The 20,865-nt window shown below is 44.3% G+C and overlaps 1 protein-coding gene across 1 annotated transcript in view; it reads right to left on the bottom strand.

Moving 5' to 3' along the window:
* Positions 1–5,344: 5,344 nt before the first annotated feature.
* Positions 5,345–20,865, bottom strand: part of Lrig3 (leucine rich repeats and immunoglobulin like domains 3) — a 49,642-nt gene continuing 34,121 nt past the window's right edge. The window contains exons 11-19 of the mRNA XM_040754778.1: positions 18,825–18,896; positions 18,177–18,340; positions 14,477–14,797; positions 12,936–13,217; positions 11,443–11,895; positions 10,593–10,751; positions 8,404–8,547; positions 8,038–8,307; positions 5,345–6,812 (exon numbers count right to left, since the gene is read on the bottom strand). Of these exons, the coding sequence (XP_040610712.1) occupies positions 6,568–6,812; positions 8,038–8,307; positions 8,404–8,547; positions 10,593–10,751; positions 11,443–11,895; positions 12,936–13,217; positions 14,477–14,797; positions 18,177–18,340; positions 18,825–18,896 (2,110 nt within the window). The 3' untranslated portion in view covers positions 5,345–6,567. The remainder of the gene's footprint in view (positions 6,813–8,037; positions 8,308–8,403; positions 8,548–10,592; positions 10,752–11,442; positions 11,896–12,935; positions 13,218–14,476; positions 14,798–18,176; positions 18,341–18,824; positions 18,897–20,865) is intronic.

Consider the following 20,865-nt stretch of genomic DNA (forward strand, 5'->3'; position numbering starts at 1 on the left):
CCAGGGAAGCAGTTTATCTTTGACTAAGCCATCCACCTGGGCTGACATGGTGTGGAATTTACAGCTACACTGAAAGCGCTATAACCCGTACCTCAGAAATTCCACGTTCTCCTGAGCTGCGTTATTATGGAACATTTGTCAAGCAGCCAATTGTGTCAGCCCCTAATTGATTTGTGTTAGCATCTGTAGAACAGGGTGAGGGGGAGGGGAGGGGAGCCCGGGGGAACCCCTGAGTTTCCTGGGGCACTGCAGGTTTTCATAGACATTGAGTTCCTTCCTTCCTTCCTTCCTTCCTTCCTTCCTTCCTTCCTTCCTTCCTTCCTTCCATCCTTCCTTCCTCTTTCTTTATCTTTCTTTTATATTTATGTAACATTTAAAATTATGTACATGCTTACAAGGCTAGCATAAACTTCTATTATTTTCTTAAAAGCGAGCTCACCCCCTTCCTTGCCATTGTTGCTAAATTCTAAAGAACATCTGGTTCTAAAAGGTGAGCTTTATTTTCCCTGGGGTGGGGGCACTGGGCAATGAAACCAAGAAACCTCTTCAACCTTTCTATTTTGACAGCTTTCTTTCTTTCTTTAAACGATTCTAGGCTTTAATAGATGTTTTTATATGTAGACTCCACTCCTGCTGGATTAGAAGTATAAATCTATATTACTTATTCAGGAACACCTGGTCTGAGGTGAGGTCCAAGTTGAGGGAGCTAGGGAATTCGGCAAAGATGGAGGGGGTATACAAGACCTTCATTCACTACAGTCTGGAGCATTGGCACAATTTTATATGTAGGAATTCCCAAACCAGTAGTGGAGCGTCTAGAGTGTGTTGGCAACGTGATTGTACCTGTTGGCATCTTGGGTTGTGGATCTGGCCTCTGTTGACACATACATGTGCAATGATTTGCAAACAACCATCTAGCTGCTTCTGTGGGTGGTGCTGGGTCCGGTTGATGGCAGGCCTGTATGGGGCTAGAGTGCGCTTGAGAAAACTGACGACAGAAGAAAGGAAATGCATGGGTTTGCACAAGCTGCTGTCTAGAAGGCAACCACCACCAGGAATAACTGCATGCAGTTGGCCACAGTGTAGCCACTACGCTTTAGTTTATGGTCACTGTGTACCTGGCTATGGGTCACTATGTGCTGGGGTCATGGTTCATAGGGACTTGGCTACAGTGTAACTTCTGTTTGAAGACTAGTGGTAGTTGGAAGTAATCTTTGGAGTTTGAGGGTTCTCATGGATGTCAGAGATAAGATTTCAAAAGTGAACTTAGAGAGTTTATGTGGCCAGTATCAACTATGCTTAACATTATGTTAATGTGCACGTGCTATCTTAGATACTAAATGTCCCCAAAGTAGGGACATTTAGTATGTGTTAAGGGCTTAGTCCCCAGTCTGTGGCACAACCAAGAGACGGTGGATCTTAAAATGGTGAAACTTAGTAGTGGGTAGAAGTTACATCCTTGGAGTGTACCCTGGAAGACTGGGCCTCTAATCCCTCCCACACTCCTGCTTACTAGAAATCGTAGAGCGAGCAGCGTCCAGCCTCCAAAGTCAGGATTGAAAACTTTGCAGCTAAGAGTCAAAACAAAGCTTTCTTCTTATAAACTTGAGGTTTTTTTTTCAGGCATTTTATCATCATGGCTATAGAAGTCTGATTAACACAGTATAGCAAAAATAATGCCTGCCAAAGAATGTTAAAAATGGATATTTTGGAAATTTGTATATATAGAAGATAACCAAAGAACACACACTTCAACTTGGCAGCAGGTACTTTTTCCTGGGGTATACTTTTATACTTTATCTTTTTGTGGCTATTTTGTTTCATTTAAAGGTTTTGGAACTGTCTGAAGGATGTCAAATCCTTTTGTTGTTCAAGGCCCATATCTATATAGCCCTTGGATACTTTTGTTTTAAAAAAACAGAGTCAGGGTCTTATTTTTCTAAGATGGCCTCAAATTTGCTCTTATAGACAGGATGAGCTTCGGCTTCTCAAATCCTGGATTTGCAGACATGCACCACCACACCTGAGCTTATGAGGTGTTGGGATGAAACCCAAGGCTCCATGGATTCTTGACAAGCACTACACCAACTGAGCTACATCCTGGCTCTTTACTGCAACTCATGGCCAGGTGGTTTGCCATCAGGATCCCTTACTCCTGGCTTCTGGACACACAAGGACTCCCGTGAAGTAGCCGTAGAGTGGGCAGGGATCTACTCACTTCTTTTTATCTCTTTAAAAGCATAGCTTCCCTGGACTGGTGAGACAGCTCATTGGGTAAAGGTACTTTCCACCAGGCCTGGTGACCTGCATTCTACCTCTGGGATCAACAACGATTCAGCAATTCTCCAGGCCTCTAACACCATATTGGGGCTCCTAAGACATCCGAGTCCTGTGGACTAAGAAGTTCCTGGATTCTCACTCAGCCTCTCCAGCATGAAACAACCGGGGTTGGATTACTAAGACCATGTATGAGCCAGTCTGACAAATCATATATATATATATATGTATGAATGACTGTTAGTGTGTGTGTTTTCGTTCATTCTATCAGTCCCACTCTCTAAGAGAAAACTGACTAAAACCATCTCTCAATCTAAGCTGACAATGTAGACAAATCACTGTTCTCTGCAACCTTCTGCCCCCTCTCACGAACACCAGTTCCGGTAGTTATCAGTCCTTTACTAGATTTTTCTCAACATTAAGTTATACTGGGCATTGATTTTTTTCATCTTACAAAACAAAGAAGCAAACTCCTCTTGTGACTTTTTGTCCTGTGGTGGCTTCCTTATTTTTCTTCAGAAGGCTGTTTTTGAGTTTCTGCATCCCACTTCTTCCCTCTCATGCTCCTGGGAGTCCATTCCCATGAGGTTTTGCACCTGACCCCAGCCCAGTTACTCCTACAGTCGCGTGTGGATTCCATGGGACTGATAGGTTTACAGACTCTCAGGCTCCAGTTTTTTTGAGTTCTCAGCAGACTGCACAGGTCAGTCACCAGTGATCCTATGCGTGCTTTGGCATTTTTTTAACGTGGTTTCCAAGGATACCGTCTGTGCTTCTCCTCCTGCCCACCAGCTCTTCTCAATTAGTTTAGACTGATTCTTCATCTGCCAGGTGCTTTTTGTTGGAGAGCCCGAGCCCACCTCGGACGTCTTTTCGTTTCCTCTCTCTGCTTACTCCATTAGTGAATAATTTGATTCCAAGTATTTGTTCCTTTGTTCCTTCGTTCCTCCTTTCCTCCATCCCTCCCTCCCTCCTTTCCTTCCTCCTTCTTTTTTTTTGGAGACAGGATTTCTCTGTGTAACTTTGGAGCCTGCCCTGGAACTCCTTCTGTAAGCCAGACTGGCCTTGAACTCACAGAGATCCACCTGCCTCAGCCTCCTGAGTGCCAGAATTAATGGCATGCGCTGGTGCCCCCACCACCACTACCACCGCGGCCGCCACCACCACCTGGTAAAGTCTTTCAATAATATCTCTATGTTGATGACTCCTAAACTCATAAGCTCATCTCAGATTCATAAACTTGATTGCCAACCTGACATTTCCATTTGAACATCACTCAGACTTAGATAATCTGTCCAAAGCTGAGCTGACTTTATCTACAATAAACTTCATTGTCCCTACATTGTCCCCTGCCTGAGATTAGGCATCCTCAGCAGCTCCTGGTTTCCAACCTTGTCCATTATAGTCTGTTATCAGCCTAGATAGCGTTAACATGTGGTTACATACATATGTAATATGCCCAAGGCTGAACTCATTCCCCAGTACTAAATAAATGCCCATTAATACATGTCTTCCCTTTGATCAAAACCCTTCAGATATATGCATGCCTCATAGAGAAAAGACCAGTTTATTTCCCCTAAAAAGCCCCGTCATCAGAATCCTGTGTTTTTACAACCGCATTCTGCCTCGGCCACCAGCTGCCCGCTGAACACTCCTACCTCTCCCGTGCACTTAAAGTTTGTCTTCAGTGTTGAGTGCATCTCCTGACACGAACGCCTTTCCTAGGGCATAGGTAAAATGAATGAATTTTCTCAAGCCATCTTATGTAAACTTTTGGTCTCTACAAAGCTATAAGTAGTAAAGCTGGCCCAGAAATTTCGAGGGCCAAGATTTTCCCCAGACATTGTAGAGTGAAACTGGGTTCACTAGCACTGCAGGAAACTGAACACTGAGGCTGTGGAAAGATCAGGAAAAGGAAGTGACCACAGGTCACGTCTACGGCATGTGCCAACCATGCACATTCAGTTCTACAAGGCAGAAGGACTCAAATCAAGTTGGCGGCCATACCTATGACTAAAAATGACATGTGCTCAGACAATTGCAAGTTGCTCATGTGTTGAGGCCCTGGGTTTGATTCCTAACATCATAAAAATAAGGTGAGCAGACCAATGGAGCTAACATTTGCCCTTTCCTTTGTTATTTTAGAATTTAATGTCTACATATTTGTTCATTCGATGGGTGTGTACTCTTTTCTTGCTGATGTCAGCGGAACCGAGTTCTTCTTTTTCTACATAGATGAGATTCCTATCTGTTCCGCAAGTCTGGCTACCCTCAGTGAAATTATGTTGAGGAAGCCAGTTTTTCCTTGTGTTAAGAAAGATTTCTTTTTATTTTTGTCTGAGTTTCCCTACAAGCATGTCCAGGCACCGTGTGTACGTCTGGTGCTTGTAGCATCAGGAGGTATCAGATCCCCTGGAACTGGGGCTACAGATAGCTGTGAACCACCATGTGGGTGCTGGGAACTGAACCCAGGCCCCCTGTGAAATCAGCATTCTTCCCTGCTGAGCCATTTGTCCAACCCAGTATTCCAGTATGTTTAAGGTGTTGACTTAAACTTTTGTGTCAAAATTTGAAAAAGAATGACTCCTTCAAAAGAAATTAAGAAGTCCATGTTTGGAACACTTCAGGTAACAAATGTAGATAAATTCACAGTAAGATTTAAAAAACCTGACAGTTAAAGCCAAAGCATGGGAAATCTCTCCTGGTCTCTGTTTGTCTGTGGAGGGATGCACTTCCTGTCTTAAGATTCCAAGTTCTAAACAAAAGGGGAAGCTTGCTGTGGTCTAGGTTTGGGACCCTGGCTCTCAATAAAGAAGGACACAGAACAGGGAATTCTTATCTCTACCCTGTTCTCACAGAAGATTCTACTTTCCCAAGCACCACTTTTAGTTTACTTTAAAAAACTGCAAATGGCTGAAACCCACACCCTCGTTTCCATTATTTTTTATGTTCAGTATACCATACTAACTCTTATCATGGCAATTTATCATGGGCCAGAGTGTTTTCTTTAAATGACACACGAACATGAGTTTGCTAAGAACAGATGTCCAGTTTGATCACCAGAGTCTTCAAGTGTAGTAAGTTTATCTATTCTGTTGCTTGGAGTCTGGGTACACGGTGTTGAAAATCTTCTGTTCATTCATTCATGAATGAGCTTGACACGTAACATTCTCCCTTCATACTGTTTAAAGCAAACACCTTAGAAGACAGTAGGTGTTGAAGTAACAGGTTCAATACCTTAAATTCCAGCGAAGTAAGGTTAGGATGGCAAAGTTAGTAAAACACATTCATTGAAAATATGCTTTGGAGTATTTTAGAAGCACTGTGCACAGCCCAAATACACCACTGTGTGTACACCACCCACATCCAGGGAAGACAAGCGAGCGCAGGAAAGAGTGGGGTGGCATCCCACACCAAACATGGATAAACATTCACCTTCTCCGTGACCCTTTCCACTGCAGAGACATGCAGTAAAGGACCTCCTAGCTATGGCATCAGCCATGGTGGATGGGAAACTCCCGGGATAGACATTAGGTACCAGACCACAAAGGCATTGGCATTATTAAGGAAACAGGGACTGTGGTGGAGTCATCCAGGCTACAGAGGTGACCAGATGGGAGCAACAGAGCTCCTTCTGTTGGTGAAGTAGAAATACGCTTCTGATGGCTGCAGCTCCTCCTGAGTGTGCTTGGTTCCAAACCACGTGATGCCAGTTTGTTAACCATCCAGGGGTGCAGTGGGCTGAATGGGCCCTTTGGCTGTACTGTAACATGCTAAATATAACTTTAATTTATTTGAGATGTGATAATACAAATGAAATAGGCCTAAAATGCAGTAAAATCTATTATTGTATGACTGGGGCATGGCACCAAATAACACATTTTGTTAAATGTGATGTACGAAATAATGAAGTGGCCTCTGTCCAAAAACAAAAAAAGTTGCAAGACGGGATTATTTAAAAGGCGTTAGCATTCATTCTTCAATAAAAAGAAATCTGGCTTTATAAAAATACATAAAATAGTCATGGACTTATACCATTAATTTACATAAGATATTTTTCATATAAAACAAAGTTATAAAATACTTTTTAAAAACACATTTTATATGAAAGTTATTCCCAGTATAAAAATTTTTTATAACTTTTTGTAATTTTTGTTCCTCTGTATAAATAAAGTATTTTTTTTCCTTTTTAAACTTTGTAAGTCCATTTAAAAACACAGCATTCTGTCTCTTTTAAATAGAAGCCCAGATGAGGTAGTGTGTGGAAGATTTCCTCTGGACCCATCCAGCCTATGTGTCCAAGTCACAAGGCTGGCAGTCTGGAGTCCTGTAAGCGTCTAATATCTGCTGGTAAGTACATCTGCGATTTTCCTCCCGGGAATCTGTCCTTTCTTTTTCATCTTCCTCTGACTCAGAGTCCAACTCCGGAGAAGAAAGTGCTGTCACACGAAAGGGGCTTGGCTGACAGTCTGGTGGCTTTGCAAAGCTTGAAAAGGCATCCAGGTGAGGTCTCCTCAGAGGTTTTCCAAAGGTACCTGCAAGAAAGGAAAATCCCATGAGCACAAGGGGTCCTTTTGCAAGCATGTAAATGAACAAGGAAAGGAGCGAGCATGTTTCCAATAACAAGAAGACGCTTTCTTTTCCCAGAATCTTGTGCAAGTGTAGGTGTGACTGCATCACTTACAGAATGGAGCCCAGAGCACCTGGAGTCCTGTGCAGGTGTAGGTGTGACTGCACCGCTTACAGAATGGAGCCCAGAACACCTGGAGTCCTGTGCAGCTGTAGGTGTGACTGCACCGCTTACAGAATGGAGCCCAGAGCACCTGCACACCCATTTATCTAAAACCACCAAATAAATATGTCCACTTTAATGCTTTCCATGACCCTTGCTAACATTAATCACTGAAGTTCCTGAAGTCTGTCAATCGAAGTGAACCTGATTCTCCACGAAGGGAGGTTGCATAAAACACAGCCAGCGTCTTTTGACACTCTTGTCTCGCCCTTTCTTCAACTGCAGGAAAATATCATCCAATTAACTAAAATGCCTACCCTAGTTCTGCAGAACATACTTTCTTTTCTTTTTTTCTTCAGGAAGGTATATAAATAATCATACTGGGACAACGGGTAAAATTTCTTAAATACGACAGTAAAATGGTTTGGAATTTTCCTTTAAAAACAAACCAAGAGCTCAAAAACACACCACGGCAGGTCGAGGCCTGTTTGTCTGATTGCTTCCCTCAATAAAAAGAATATCCACTCTCTGTTCATCTCAAAATACCTCCCAATCTTCCTGTGGTGCTAGCTGTTGTCAAACAGCACTGGCTTGTGGGGTAAGCACTGTAGGCCTCTGCTGAGGGTCAGAAGCTAGGCTAGGTATGATGTTGCTTCCCCGGCTTCCACTGTGAGCTCAGTTAGAAGCCACCAGACTTAGGAAACCGCAACCATGCAGAGAATACGGCTCCACCCCTCAGGCTGCCGAGACCCAAAACCACTTTTTCCACATGGCTGACAAGCCCAGCTCCTAACTCATCCCCCCAAACTCTTGTCTCATACATGCCACACACAGCCCAGCCCAGAAAGCTCCCGGGGCTTAGGAACAGATTAAATATATAACCACACGCAATTCCCAGCCCTGGCTGCATCTGAGAAACATCTGCAACTCAGAGGACATTGCAGCAACGTCACGAATGAAACCACTGTCTAAAGCGAGATGGAGTTTGAGTCAGAGAAGTTAGGTGATTCCCGGCTTGACAAACTTACCCATGAAAGAGTTACTTGAAGTAACCGATGCTGCTTCTTGACTTGCGCTAAAATCTGAAGAGGACTTGTTTAAACGCGGAGTCTGAACCACAGCTCCCTCGTTCTGAGAGTACATGGAGTTCATGAGCTTTCTTGAGTGTGGCCACGGGATGCCATTGAGGTTCCGTTCACAGGGCTCGTCTGAGGGGTGAGCACATGGGAAGCAGTCCTTCTTCATGTAGCCAGGCTCATAGTGGTCCATTAGAGCTCTCCTTGGGTCAGAACTACAACCTTTTCAGTTGAGATCCAGAACAGAAGGAGACACGGTTAGCACGCCGGGGAGTATTTCTCAGGAAACAGAACCCTATTCAGTCAAGAAAACCATACCTGGGAGATAAACGTCAAATGGATCTGGGCCGTACGTACTTCCTTTCAAGTACACAGGACCTGAGGAGCCCACAAATGGGCAGAGAAACGGGTCAGGGGCAGCTTCCACGTCGGTTTCACTGCTGTTGTCTACGTGGCAGGTTCCTTTAAAACACAAACCTCAGTCACCAAACTGCTTGTATTAAATGCCATTCAACATTCTCTCTGGTTCTGCATTTTCCGTATTTACAGAAGAAAAGTTGACTAGAACGTGATAAGAAAGAGAAGGTACACACATACATAGGAATTTTTCTCCAATTTCTTGAGGCCTGTGGAGCTGGGCTTGTAATGGTCAACATTCAAGCTATCCTTGGGTCCCGACTGCCAATGTTTCAAACTGGGATCCACCAATCAGGGCAGCTATAGCAAGTCCTGATAAGCCATTGAGTTAGGTGTGCCAACAGTGTTGCTAGCCCCATTCGGATTCTAAGGGAATCGGATCTATGTGTATAGCCATGGCTTGAACACTCAAGGTGACCAGACTTGGCATGGACATTTGACTAGTAGCCTTTTATTGTCTTACCTCAAAGCTGAGTCAAAAAAACAAACCAAACAAAACATGTCCTGGTAGTTCAATTAAACAACATGGAACAATACAACGGTTAGCAGTGGATTATGGATAGGCTCTCCTTAAAGTTGCCATGGAAGCAGAGGATGGATGCCCTGTGGTCTAAGAGAGAAGCACACTGTGGCTCAGCGATGTTGGGAGCCCCTGATGCTGCTCTGGGAGAGTGCCACCTTCAAGGCCAGCCTGTCAATTGTATGCCTCAGGCCTGTCCCTTAAAGGTTTCCCTTGTGTGTTCTTAATCAGCTGCACTATACCTGACTGAGCTTGGGTCTCTACCCTTGGCCAACATTCCCGCTCACTTTGTGCTTGGATCTTCTGTCTCAACTGTCTTGCCAAGGACGACTTCATAGTCAGCTTGTCTATCTCCCCTCCCCCCCTTTGGGTAAGTATTTGTCTCACCAGAGACTAAACTGAAACTGAAAACAAGTAGGCTTCCTTCCCAACCTCGTGGTCTGGTACAGAGCAAATATAAACGCTCAATAAAGGCTTGTGGAGAAAGATAAACGGCTGAGACTAGACTTTTCACATGCAGAGGGTTAGGCATATGCCAAGTCCTGTGTATGTAGTTTTCCATTTTTCCTTTCAACCACCTCTCTGGGAAGTGCTGCGACTGACTTTTGTATACAGGCAATGGGTCTATGATGAGATGCTCCTGTATCATGCTTCCCCCATCCTTAGTCTCAGACACATAAAGACACCTACAAGTGGTTGACATCAGCTTTCCCTGGTCGTCTTTAAGCCACCTGGCCTCTTACACTATGCAAGAAACTCCAACACAGGACATTCAGCGCCAAGGAACATTCACAATGTAAAGGAAGCTGGACATCCCCAGAGAAAGTAAATCTGACCTAATCTGCCTACCTTCTTTTACCATTAAAAAGGTGCTTTTCCAGAACTTAACAAAAGGATATAAAAATATGTGTGCCTGTGTGCATGTGTGCACACACTCACGAGCTTGCACATGATTACAGGTTTATGTGAGCCGCTGGGAACCAAGTCTTCTGGAGGAGCAGTAGGTACTTCTCACAGCTGAGCCATCTCTCCAGACCCTGACATGGCGATTTTGTGGGGACTGTCATGAACCCGTAGACAGCTTCTGACTGTACAGCAATTTCCTCAACATTAATTCTTCCCATTCATGAGCATGGGTGGCCTTTACACTTTCTACCATTTTCTTAAATTTCTTTGTTCTGTGTTCGAAAGTTTTACTTGCGTTGGTCTTTTACTTTCTTGCTTGGACTTATTCTCCAAGCAGCTATAAAAGGACTCTATTCCTACTGGGGGCTAGGGGGAGGAGAGATTCTCTTTATCAGAGAATGTACTCCTGTGTGTCCTTCCACAGTATCTAGCCTTTAATAAAACTTGAATATCCATTCTAGAAAAACAGAAGGGGGAGGGGGAGGAAAGGGGAGAGGGAGAGAGGAGGGGGAGAGGGAGAGAGGAGGGGGAGAGGGAGAGAACTTTCATCAGGCCTCATCACTGTTATCAATTTCTTCTGAAAATTTACTATTACATGTAGGACTCCCCCACCCCCACCCCCATGAATTCAAAACAACAGTCCATGGACATCTCAGACACTCACCGGCACTGTCATGTTGTGGTAAGAAAAATCCACCTCCTGAAGAAGTAACGAACTGGTGGTGACTTCCGCTTTCTGAGGAGATGTACCCATCCTGTCTGTCAGCTAATGTTCCCTGAGACGACAAATAACTAGGGATATCGGCCGGCAAATTGGTCTCATCTGTAATCAAACAACAGCATTCCATCAACAGCCTTGCCCCAATGCTCCCGGCACTGACAGATACAGTGTAGACTGTTTTTGTTTTGCAATATCAATAAAGGAAGATCTAATCTGGAAAAGACAGGAATGGCACATGGCTGCTTTTCAGCTCTGAGCCATGAGTTAATTTTTACTTTTTTTACCCACAAAATATACCCCTGCCCAAATTTCAAAACCACGTTTTCAAAATCAAAAGGTAATGACTCAAAACAGGAATCTAGTCCTTGAACCACTCTCCGTTTCATCAGTAGCAAAGCTAGCAGTTAATCCTCATGACAAAATCCTACCGTGCTGTGTGTGCACGGGTACACAGAACAGGACTGCTACTGAGGGTGAGCCAACCCGCTGGTGGCTCCTGCCTCCCCATGCCCATCCTGGAAAAGGGCTATTTCACACTTCGTGCTTTGGTTTTGATCTCTCAGCCATCAGGGTATCCCGATGAGGTTTTAATATAAAGACTAATCTTTGTGCATCAGCGTTATTTCAGGCTGGGGCAGTAATTTTTAGCTACTCCATATTCCTGCAGCTTGCAGCAAATGAATCACCCTTCTGAGGCAGACCCAGGCTGGGAGACACATCCCAGGAGGGAATGTCTGCGAAACCACAAACACACATGACTGCTGCGTCCTGGGCCAAGCTTGTGTTTACACACCTGTGTTGGTAATACTGCAGTCTTCGTTCCTCCGCCTCGTGTGGTATATAATGACCACCCACACGAGGGATGTGCCTACCACACAGCAAACCACGGCTATGATCACGACGCCCACGGTGGCCCATCCGTCATCGTCTAAGGACGGGGCGGTCATGTGAGGGGAGTCGCAGGTGGGAGTAGGAATCACACTGAGGCGCATGTTGCCTCTCTCGGTGCCCAGGGTATTGGACATTTCACAAGTGTACTTTCCGGCATCGCTGACATCCGAGTCCACGATGATCAGCAGCTGATTGCCTGCTGCAAAAAAGTGCCTCTCGGTCACCACCAACGGGCTGTCGTCTTTTGTCCAGTTCAGCCTAGGGGGTGGGCTCCCACCAGCGATGCACTGCAGGACCGCCGTTTCTCCCTTGGTGACAGTTCTGTCTAACAGAGGCCGCAAAAATGATGGTGTCTCTGAAAGTACAAGGTTTTGATTTCCTAAATGAGAACTGGGTTCCACATAAGACCTAGCAGGTGAATTTATTTAAACTGTATACTCCTACAGCTCACTGGACAACCACATTAAAGAGCCCCCAAACAAGGCAACCTTGGATCACAATACCCATCCCACTACTTAAGGGGAAAATTTACCTCCCACATTGGTACCAAGGTGAGTAAATTAGCAGTAGGAAGAGAAAACATTTTTTAAAAAAAATCTAGAAAATGAGTAAAAAAGACAATTTCACACACAAGACTGTTGATATGTCAAAAAAGTCTAACGCTCTTTAGAGATTTCTTCTTACTACTTTTAATTATGTATATGACATGCATGTGCCTGTGTGGGAATGTGACTCCTGGGGAGGTCAGAGGTGGTGGGCTCTCTGGAGCTGGAGTTAAAGGCAGGCGTGAACCTGGGAACTAAACTCGGGTCATCTGAAGCAGTAAGCAGTACACACTCTTAACTACTGAGCCCCTCTCCAGCCCCATGCTTTTTTTGAATTAAGTTTCTCATGCCAGATACCTAGGTCTGCATGAAAACATTGAAAGGACCTCCTCTGTTACCCAGCATCTTGGTAGGTTATTGTAACTCTCCCAAAGACACATGAATTATGAACAAGTTCCAAATCTGACAAACACCTTTTCAGGTAGGTGGTAAAAAACCAGAACTTCCACAGAGACATAGGAGGTGGAGCAAAGAGAGCGGGTCTTCCGTATCTATCTATAGATACTTTGTTATATATTCCTTACAACACCGAGATGACCAATGGTTGTGAATGATCCCTGTCCACAAAGACAACACTAGAGACTATACTTGGAGTGAAACAGGCAGATTCATCTCCCTGGCCAGAAGCCTGGACATGTAAAATGCCCCGTGGCTTCAAAGTTACCCCGAGGCTGCTTGTTTTTTGAGGCAGAACGCTCTGCATCTGTATCTGCCCATGCCCCCAAACAGCCTCTGGGTGAGTTGGGGCATTCAGGAGGGACTCAGAGTCTTAAGAAACAGTCTGCCTCACCTAGCACAGTCAGGGTCGCATTCGCGGACACACTCCCTGCACTGTTCTGAGCGGTGCAGCTGTATACCCCGATATCCTCAATCTTCACGTCCACGATGAAGAAGACATCATCCTCGGGCATCACGTGCATACGCCGCTCCCGGGCAGCTGGGAAGTCTGTGCCTCCATCCTTCTGCCAAGCTATCTGTGGTGCAGGGTGCCCCAGGGCAGCACACTCCAGGCGGGCCATGGCCCCGGCACGGATGGTGAGGTCCATGGGGGTCTTGGTGAAGGAAGGTAACACTGCAACCACAAAAGCCATGCAGGTGTGACTAGCGTTCCGAGAGTCACCGCACTGCTCCTCTTGCAGGTACTCACGGAGATACCTGACTTAGCTACAGCAGGGTTATTATTCTAAGACAGAGAAACTAAACTTGAGCTGGAGAAAAGAAATTGCTTGCTCTGGGTTACACAGGAGAAGGTCTGATGGGAGTTGGAATAACACTCGGGTCACAGGCTCTTCAGGCGAAAGATCCTCCCGGCATTCTCTGGCCACATTTTAGTTTTTTCAATAATTAAGTGTGAGATCTTGGGCAAATCAATAAATCTCTCCGTGCTGTGCCCATTCACTTCCATCTATTCTTTGCCCAGGCCTCCAGGACCTAGCATTTTGTGATTTTCATCCCATTCTCCACTCTAAACTCTCCTATGTGCCAGGCCTTAGCAATTGCCTGCTCAATGAATTCATTAATAAATCATATCCGAAATCGTCTACCAGGCAGGTATTAAGAGTTAAAATGATAAAGTGGAGAGCATCCAAACCACAATCTTAGAATTGTAGAGTTGTACGCCTGCATGTGTGTGCAGCAAACGTTTACTGACAGTGGCCACTATGAATGCATTTACTGAGCACTACCCAAACTCCAAGGTGCTCCAACAAGTCACTGACGCATGTAGTATCCAGTTTATGGATTATGACATTTCTATGAAATGGTACTTAACATCTCTTTTAAATTTTATTTTTCCATTCATTGGTGTTTTGCCTGCATGTGTGTGTCTGTGGGAGGGTGTCAGATGCCCTGGAACCATAGTTACGGACAGTTTTAAGCAGTCATGTGAGTGCTGGTAATTGAACGCAGGTCCTTTGAAAGAGCAGGTAGTGCTCTTAACCTCTGAGCCATCTCCCCAGCCCCCATCTCTAATTGGAAGATACAGATACAAAGGGTAAGACTTGTTGAGAGTCATAACTATATGTCAGGAGTGGCAGGATTTGCATCCAGAGCTCAGTTAAAGGCAGTATGCTGTGTGGCCCTACACATCACAGTACCCCAGAGAGTGCCAAAGTATCTGGTTCATTTTAATTCTGGTCCATCCTTCCACATTCAGAGACGTGAATTGAGATACAAATAATAAAAAAATAGTGATTTTTGTGTAACTCGGTGGGAAACTATGAGAAAGAAAAGCAGGGGTGGGGGGAGGAGAGAGGAAGGGGAGCAGAGAGACAGACAATGCAGCTGCTTCTAAAGGTATCTTTAAACACTGGAGGAAAGCGGATCACATACTGTTTACGGTGAGCTTGGCTTTGACAGAGTATGATGAACCGAAGTGGTTGGAGATGACGCACTGGTATTTCCCTTCACTGGTGAATTCCACGCTGTGCAGCCTCAGGATGGTGGTGTACTCCATCACCTCACCTCCCTGGGCCCGGAGGTGTGCGTAGTTCTCCATCTCAGCATCCTGCAGTAGTTCATTGTCTTTTTTCCAAGCAAAAGTCATTGGGGAGTCGCTGCTGCTGGCAGCTGAGCAGGTAAAACTCACATTGGAGCCTTTTATTGCTGACTGCGTTTCTGGTTGAACCGTGATCTGGGGTTTGGGGAAATCATCTGTTTAAAATGGAAGAGGAGGAAACAAAATGACTTGAAGGTCTCAGAGTACACCGCTGCTCAAACGCCAGCACCAGGGAACAAAGTACAGGGTAGCTCGGGGTTGACCCCATGCCTGTGTGTGTTACAGACATATCAGATGCCCCAGGGTTGAGCGACAACCTGGAGAATGCTGCGGGAGCCCAGTGGAGATGAAGGCTCCATCATTATTTACCTGAGAGAGGTGTTACCTTGAAATGATCATAAAAGTTCATGCCACATGTCTGGTATTTCGTATAAGCATAAGAAGAGCCGTTAAGAAGGCACAAGGGAAATCAGACCATATTTAAAACTGAGTGATACAGTGGGGTAAGGCTGGTTGACAGCAATTAAGTGATTGTTTTAAAAGAGCCCGTAGAGAGGATTAGCAAAGTCCCCAGCCCGAGGAAATGATTTAAGTTTGAGGTGACAGATCTACCGGGTAGCCTGATCAGCTCATAGGACATCTTGATCTTCGGGTACCCAACTGCCATGGTGTAGCCGTACATGAGTATAATTACAATATAATTACAATAATTACCATATTAACTACCGTTTTTTCAGGAAGGAAGAAAAGCAGTTTAAAAACTTCCAGTCTCACAAATGATTGTTGAATGCTATTCTCAGCAACTACAATCCTTTTGCCCAGGCTCCCCATCAAAAAGATTAAGTAAAACACAAGCAAGCAGACATCTAAGGCAAATAAATCATCACAACCATAGCATCAAGACAGCAACGAGCGGCTGGGGAGGCCCGGCTGCTCTTGTAGAGAACATGGGATTGGTTGCCAGCCCCACACGGGTCAGCTCATAACTGCCTCTAGTTAGGGTCCCGATTCCTTGAGAACACACGATGCACGAACAGACAAACCGGCAGGCACACACACACACACACACACACACACACACACACACACACACACACAGAGAGAGAGAGACAGAGGCAGAGACAGAGAGAGAGAGAGAGCAGAGAGCAGAGAGAGAGACAGAGAGAGAGACAGAGAGAGAGAAAGAGAGAGAAGACAGTACTGAACCAAAAGCAAACAACAAAAAAAGTCAAAAGTAAATCATGCAAATGAAAAAGCATGTGGGAGCTAGCATACTGGCTGGGGCCTGGAGGGGGACAGTCCATCAATCACGCTGCTGGACAGCCTGTCGGGGCTACATTATAATTAGAGCTGGGCAACTCTCTCATTCTAAGCCGTTATTTTTAGTTCTCTGTTACTTTTTGGAAGAGTCACCTTTTTTGAACTTCAGTTTCTCAGAGATGGCCTAAATAAACCCCGAAGGAAACAAGCAGATCTCCCAACATGGACTTCTGGATGATGGTTGGCTCATCTGAAAGCTTCCAGAGTCCTTGAACGGAAGCAGGGAGCTGAACGGACCACGGCTTGGCTGTCACCTTCCAGCCCTACTCCTGTGGGTTGTTAAGTAGGATAGTTTCTTCTGTGTGATTCTTTAAGATTTCCATCTCATAAAGCAATATTCAGATTCACAATGGAGAAGGGGAAAAACCAGACAAGGACTATGGATGTTGTATATGTTTGTCTCACAGTAGCACAGTTCCTATACCCGGGTCAGAGAACTGTAAGGTAAAGAATTGGAGAAAGAGTAGCTTCAGAAGCTTATTTGGTTCCAAAATCTACATCAGAGGTTTTATTTCCCAAAATTGCTGGCATCATTAGAGTCTGCAACTTGATATAGACCTGTATATATTTGCAGGCAAAGCAGTGTGTAGTGAGGTTTTAAATGCCAGGGTAAAATGTGGGCCTGTAGTTTCTTCTCACACATGCTTAAATTTAAGAAAATTTTGATTTTTGTGTTTTATACACACATTTATTTTTGTAAAGGTTTCCAAGGCAGCGAAGAGTAAAGAGCAGACTGGTATCTATAACAGAAAACTGTATCAGAGATGGAAACTTTATTTTCTTAACCACAGTCTGTTCCTGGCTAGCCACAGGAATTCTGGGAAAGAAGATTTCAAATACTGAGATTCTTGGTTGCTAAGACAATAGATCTTAAAATGATTTACAATAAACTCAAACTGGCTCTTCCTCCTTATTATTTACCTGCCAACAATTAATGTCTCAGCAGCCCTAATTCCTTGGCTAGTGAGTTTTCTTTCCTACAAACCCCAGAGTTAAAGAGCAGAAAGCAAACTGAACAAATGCACAGGACCCTGCCCATCAATGAGTCATCTTGGGTGGGGGAGAGACTTATTGCTGGCCTCATACCTTCCTGAGAGCTATAGGCAATTATAGTTGCCGAGGGAGCTGGGAGTCATGTAGTTACAGCGCATTGCCCTTTCACAAGTAAATAATGCAGCTAAGTCATGCTCCTGCAGACAACACTTATTAAACACACAGTGGGTCAGCAAAAAAGACGTGAAAGAAGGAGCTGGATGCTGGAAGATGGGGTTTGGTGGCGGGGGGGGGGGGAGGAGGGAGGGGTTGAGAAAGGATAATGGGGAAGAAAGATGCATATATGTATATCTATATATATGAATTTGTGAACGATAACTACACACAAACAAATATGTATCATATATACATACATATGAATTAGTAAAAAATACTTTTTAAAAACAGAACGCTGATTTTTAAAAGGGGGCAAATGACAGTTAAGAGGTGTTCACGTTCCCTGGACCTGTAGCTAGGAGCTACGAACCCACCTACTGAGGCAGCTGGACTGTGGAGTGAGTTCCAGGCCGCCCAAACAAGTCAGTGAGACCCCATCTCAGAAATTAAAAGTAAACAAAGTTGTGAGGGGTGTGGAGCTGGTGATGCTGTTCGGTGAAGGAGGTCTAGCTCCGTGCACAACAAGGCCCCAGCTATGATCTCCAGGAACACACGGAAGACTGCAACACCCAGACTCAGGGACCATCTTTGAAAGCTACTACTAGCAACTGCAATTTTCTCTATGGTCTTTAGGAATAATAGCAGCAAAGTCAAGAGAGGGAGTGTCAAGCATAACATCACCACAGACAGCTTTTGACATGCCATCTACACAATCAGTGTCAAAAGCCAGTACCGTGCATGCCTCCCTCCGAGGCCTGGGTGCCCAGGAAGGCTGGGGGAAGTGACGAAGGATAAGAAGCTGGGTCAACTCCCAGCTCATTCAAGATCTGATTTCATTCCTGCCACCGCACCATGCTGATGCTAAAACAAATACGAAGACACCACCAGTAAACTCTACCCACGTCTGCAAAATGTTAACAGGTAGCAAACACTAGATGCACTTCGTGTACCTCAGCGGAAAGGAAGGATCCATTGAGAGAACACAAATCTTCTCTTAAACCATTACTAGGACAAACGAATGGAAAGAAGGGATTAATAAAAATCAAGGATGATACTTTTACTCACCACACACAAAGCCGTCTGGGCTGACAGCAAAAATACTTCTCCCTTTCAGCAGCTGAGGGTGGGCACAACTGGCGTTTATGAAGCTCTGGAAGTTATTCTCCAGCACCCACTGCGGGAGCCATTTTAGCTGGCAATCACACAAGAGGCTTGATGTATTTAAGTGCCTGAGGAGAGGAATGACATTCAATTTGTTTTGTATGAAGTACAGACTTCTACGAGTAAGTCAAACTTAAATAAATATTCACCAAGTGAGGAATTTGGAAACAAAACCCATGATGTTGAAAATATTCTACAGTCTACCTTAAGATGCCATGACACTGAGATAGCAGGGCCCCTGGTTTTTGTTGTTCTTATTGTTCTGCTGAGGTAGAAGTGCTGAAGCACCAAAATTCCTAACTAATGAAAATGAGAACTATATTTAGGAACCATACTATATATGGTCCCACAAATTTTAAGCTGCAAATTCAAAACAGAGAGAAAAAAAATTCCAGTTGCAACCGGGGAACAAATAACCCACTTCCCTTGTTTCCTGGTATAAACATTAATAAGGTTTAGAATGTACTAGACACTCTTTTTGGTGGCATATCACATGGCAGCTCCCCTTTTTGAGCTCTATTTGAAACTGGAGAAGAAAAAGGGAACACTTACAGTTGCTGAAGTTTCTTCATTTGGGAAAACGCATTGCTTTGCAGAGACATGATGGCGTTGTCACTCAGGTCACTGGAAAATAGCCAAATCAAACACAACAGAGTGAACTACTGCCAGACTGTGTCCTTAAAGTCCGGGCCACACCCCACTGTGCACCCCCATCCAGCAAGCAAATACTCCATGTTGAAATGTGTGAATGGTACGACTGCAATGAAGTCCTTCAGAGAGCTATGACCAGGGAAGCCAGATATGGGTGTCATTTCTGTTACCACTCTCAGGGTGCTGACTGCTCAAGGGCTGCCATTTACTTTTCATTATTCAAATTTGCTATTAATGAATTGTACAACCTACGGCTTTATGATTGCACGTTTAAAAAAAATCTTCCGTAGCCTACTTCCTGTGATGTGTGTTTGGATATATGTTAATGCAGGTACTCCTAAAGCAACCCAGAGGAAGATGGCTCTTCTATGCGGCTTGGCATGAGAGAAGATCTTTGAGCCCATTAGTTTCTACTCCAGCCTAATTCTGTCACACACAGCTTGCCACTGCAAATGTAGTCACGCTCACATGAGATGTACTCATTAAAGCAAATATGGTTCCAGGCAGGACGTTCATAAAATGAGAGGACAGTCTGCGTTGACTTTACTTTTAACTAGTACTTGGAACTAAACTGTCAGCTACAATGGCTTCTTTTCTTTCTTTTTTTCTTCCTTCCTCCCTTCCCTTTCTTTCTTTCTTTCTTTCTTTCTTTCTTTCTTTCTTTCTTTCTTCACTTCCTTCCTTTCTCTCTCTCTTTCTCAGTTCAGAGCACATGGAGGGGGTGTTGAATGAGACAAGTAGACTAGAAAGCAGAGAACGAAGGTGCCATAGTTGGGTAGGGAGAGCATCTGGGAGAATTAGGCAAGGTTAACGAAAATTGAAGCAGAGGTTAATCCTCCACTGATCCACTAATTCCACTTTCCCAGAAACGGAACGGGCCAGTTGACAAACGCTTTGGCTACTTTTCCTCTGAAAATAATCTGTTTCAATAACAGCAATCTTGGCTTGACACGGCAGCACTCAGTTTTGCAGACTCACTCTGCAATTTCCACAGCGGTGCTGTCCGTGGGGCTGGCAATCCATGTCTCTCTCAGAACAACCAGTATGGTTGGGAGGTGCCTACAAGGCAGCTGATGGATAGCACCGGAATACAGACGCCTAGTGAGGTTCAACCCGAATTATAACATATAATTCCAGGTTAACATATAAGAAAACTTTTGGCTACAAGCATTCCTCCATAGAGCAAACATACTCTAAACTATATTGTGATTTGACTATCTACATTTGAAGCTAATATTAAAGTTGGCTGGGTCAGTTGTCATAATATTTAAGCAATACTCCCCAGGGTTAGTGTCCTCTTTTAGTAACTGGAAACCCTCTACACTGAAATCTCATTTCACAAATGTGTCCAAAGGTTCCTGAGACGGGGCATGGATTGAGGAGTCAGAGGCTAAAGGAATACAGGATCTTTCTGAAGTCAGAGAAAGCCTGATCTTGTGTTTTCCTGGCAATCCCCAGCTGTGGGGAGCAAAGAAAGGTAGAGAGGGCTAGTTAGTACGTTTTACAGCAAGTGACAGCAACGGCAAAGGTTCCCATGATGTGGCATCCACTCTCAAAGCTCCACCACTTCCCTCTCAAGGACATCGTTTCGATCTTTAATATTCAAGTCATCTTAACTGTTAAACACAATCCCTGAATCATCATGAATCGTATTTAACGTTTTAAAAAGATAGCAATGGCTAGCGAACAGTATTCCTGTAAGTACTGAATGGAGTAATAGATAATTATTAATTCAGTACCTGGAAAAATGTCCAGACTATGATAAGGACCCAATATAGGGTGAATTGCTTTAAATTAAAGCTGTCACTGTTTATAAAGGAGAATAAGCATGAAAGTAGAGCAATGCTCTTAAATGTGTTTAAGAAAGCAAACAGGTAAGCTCCTGCAGATAAACAGGAAGCAAGATTGATAGATGATAGGTAGATGTGTAAATGTGTTTTAT

The sequence above is a fragment of the Mesocricetus auratus genome, unplaced genomic scaffold, assembly GCF_017639785.1.
Source record: "Mesocricetus auratus isolate SY011 unplaced genomic scaffold, BCM_Maur_2.0 Super-Scaffold_100011, whole genome shotgun sequence".
Classification (NCBI taxonomy): domain Eukaryota; kingdom Metazoa; phylum Chordata; class Mammalia; order Rodentia; family Cricetidae; genus Mesocricetus; species Mesocricetus auratus.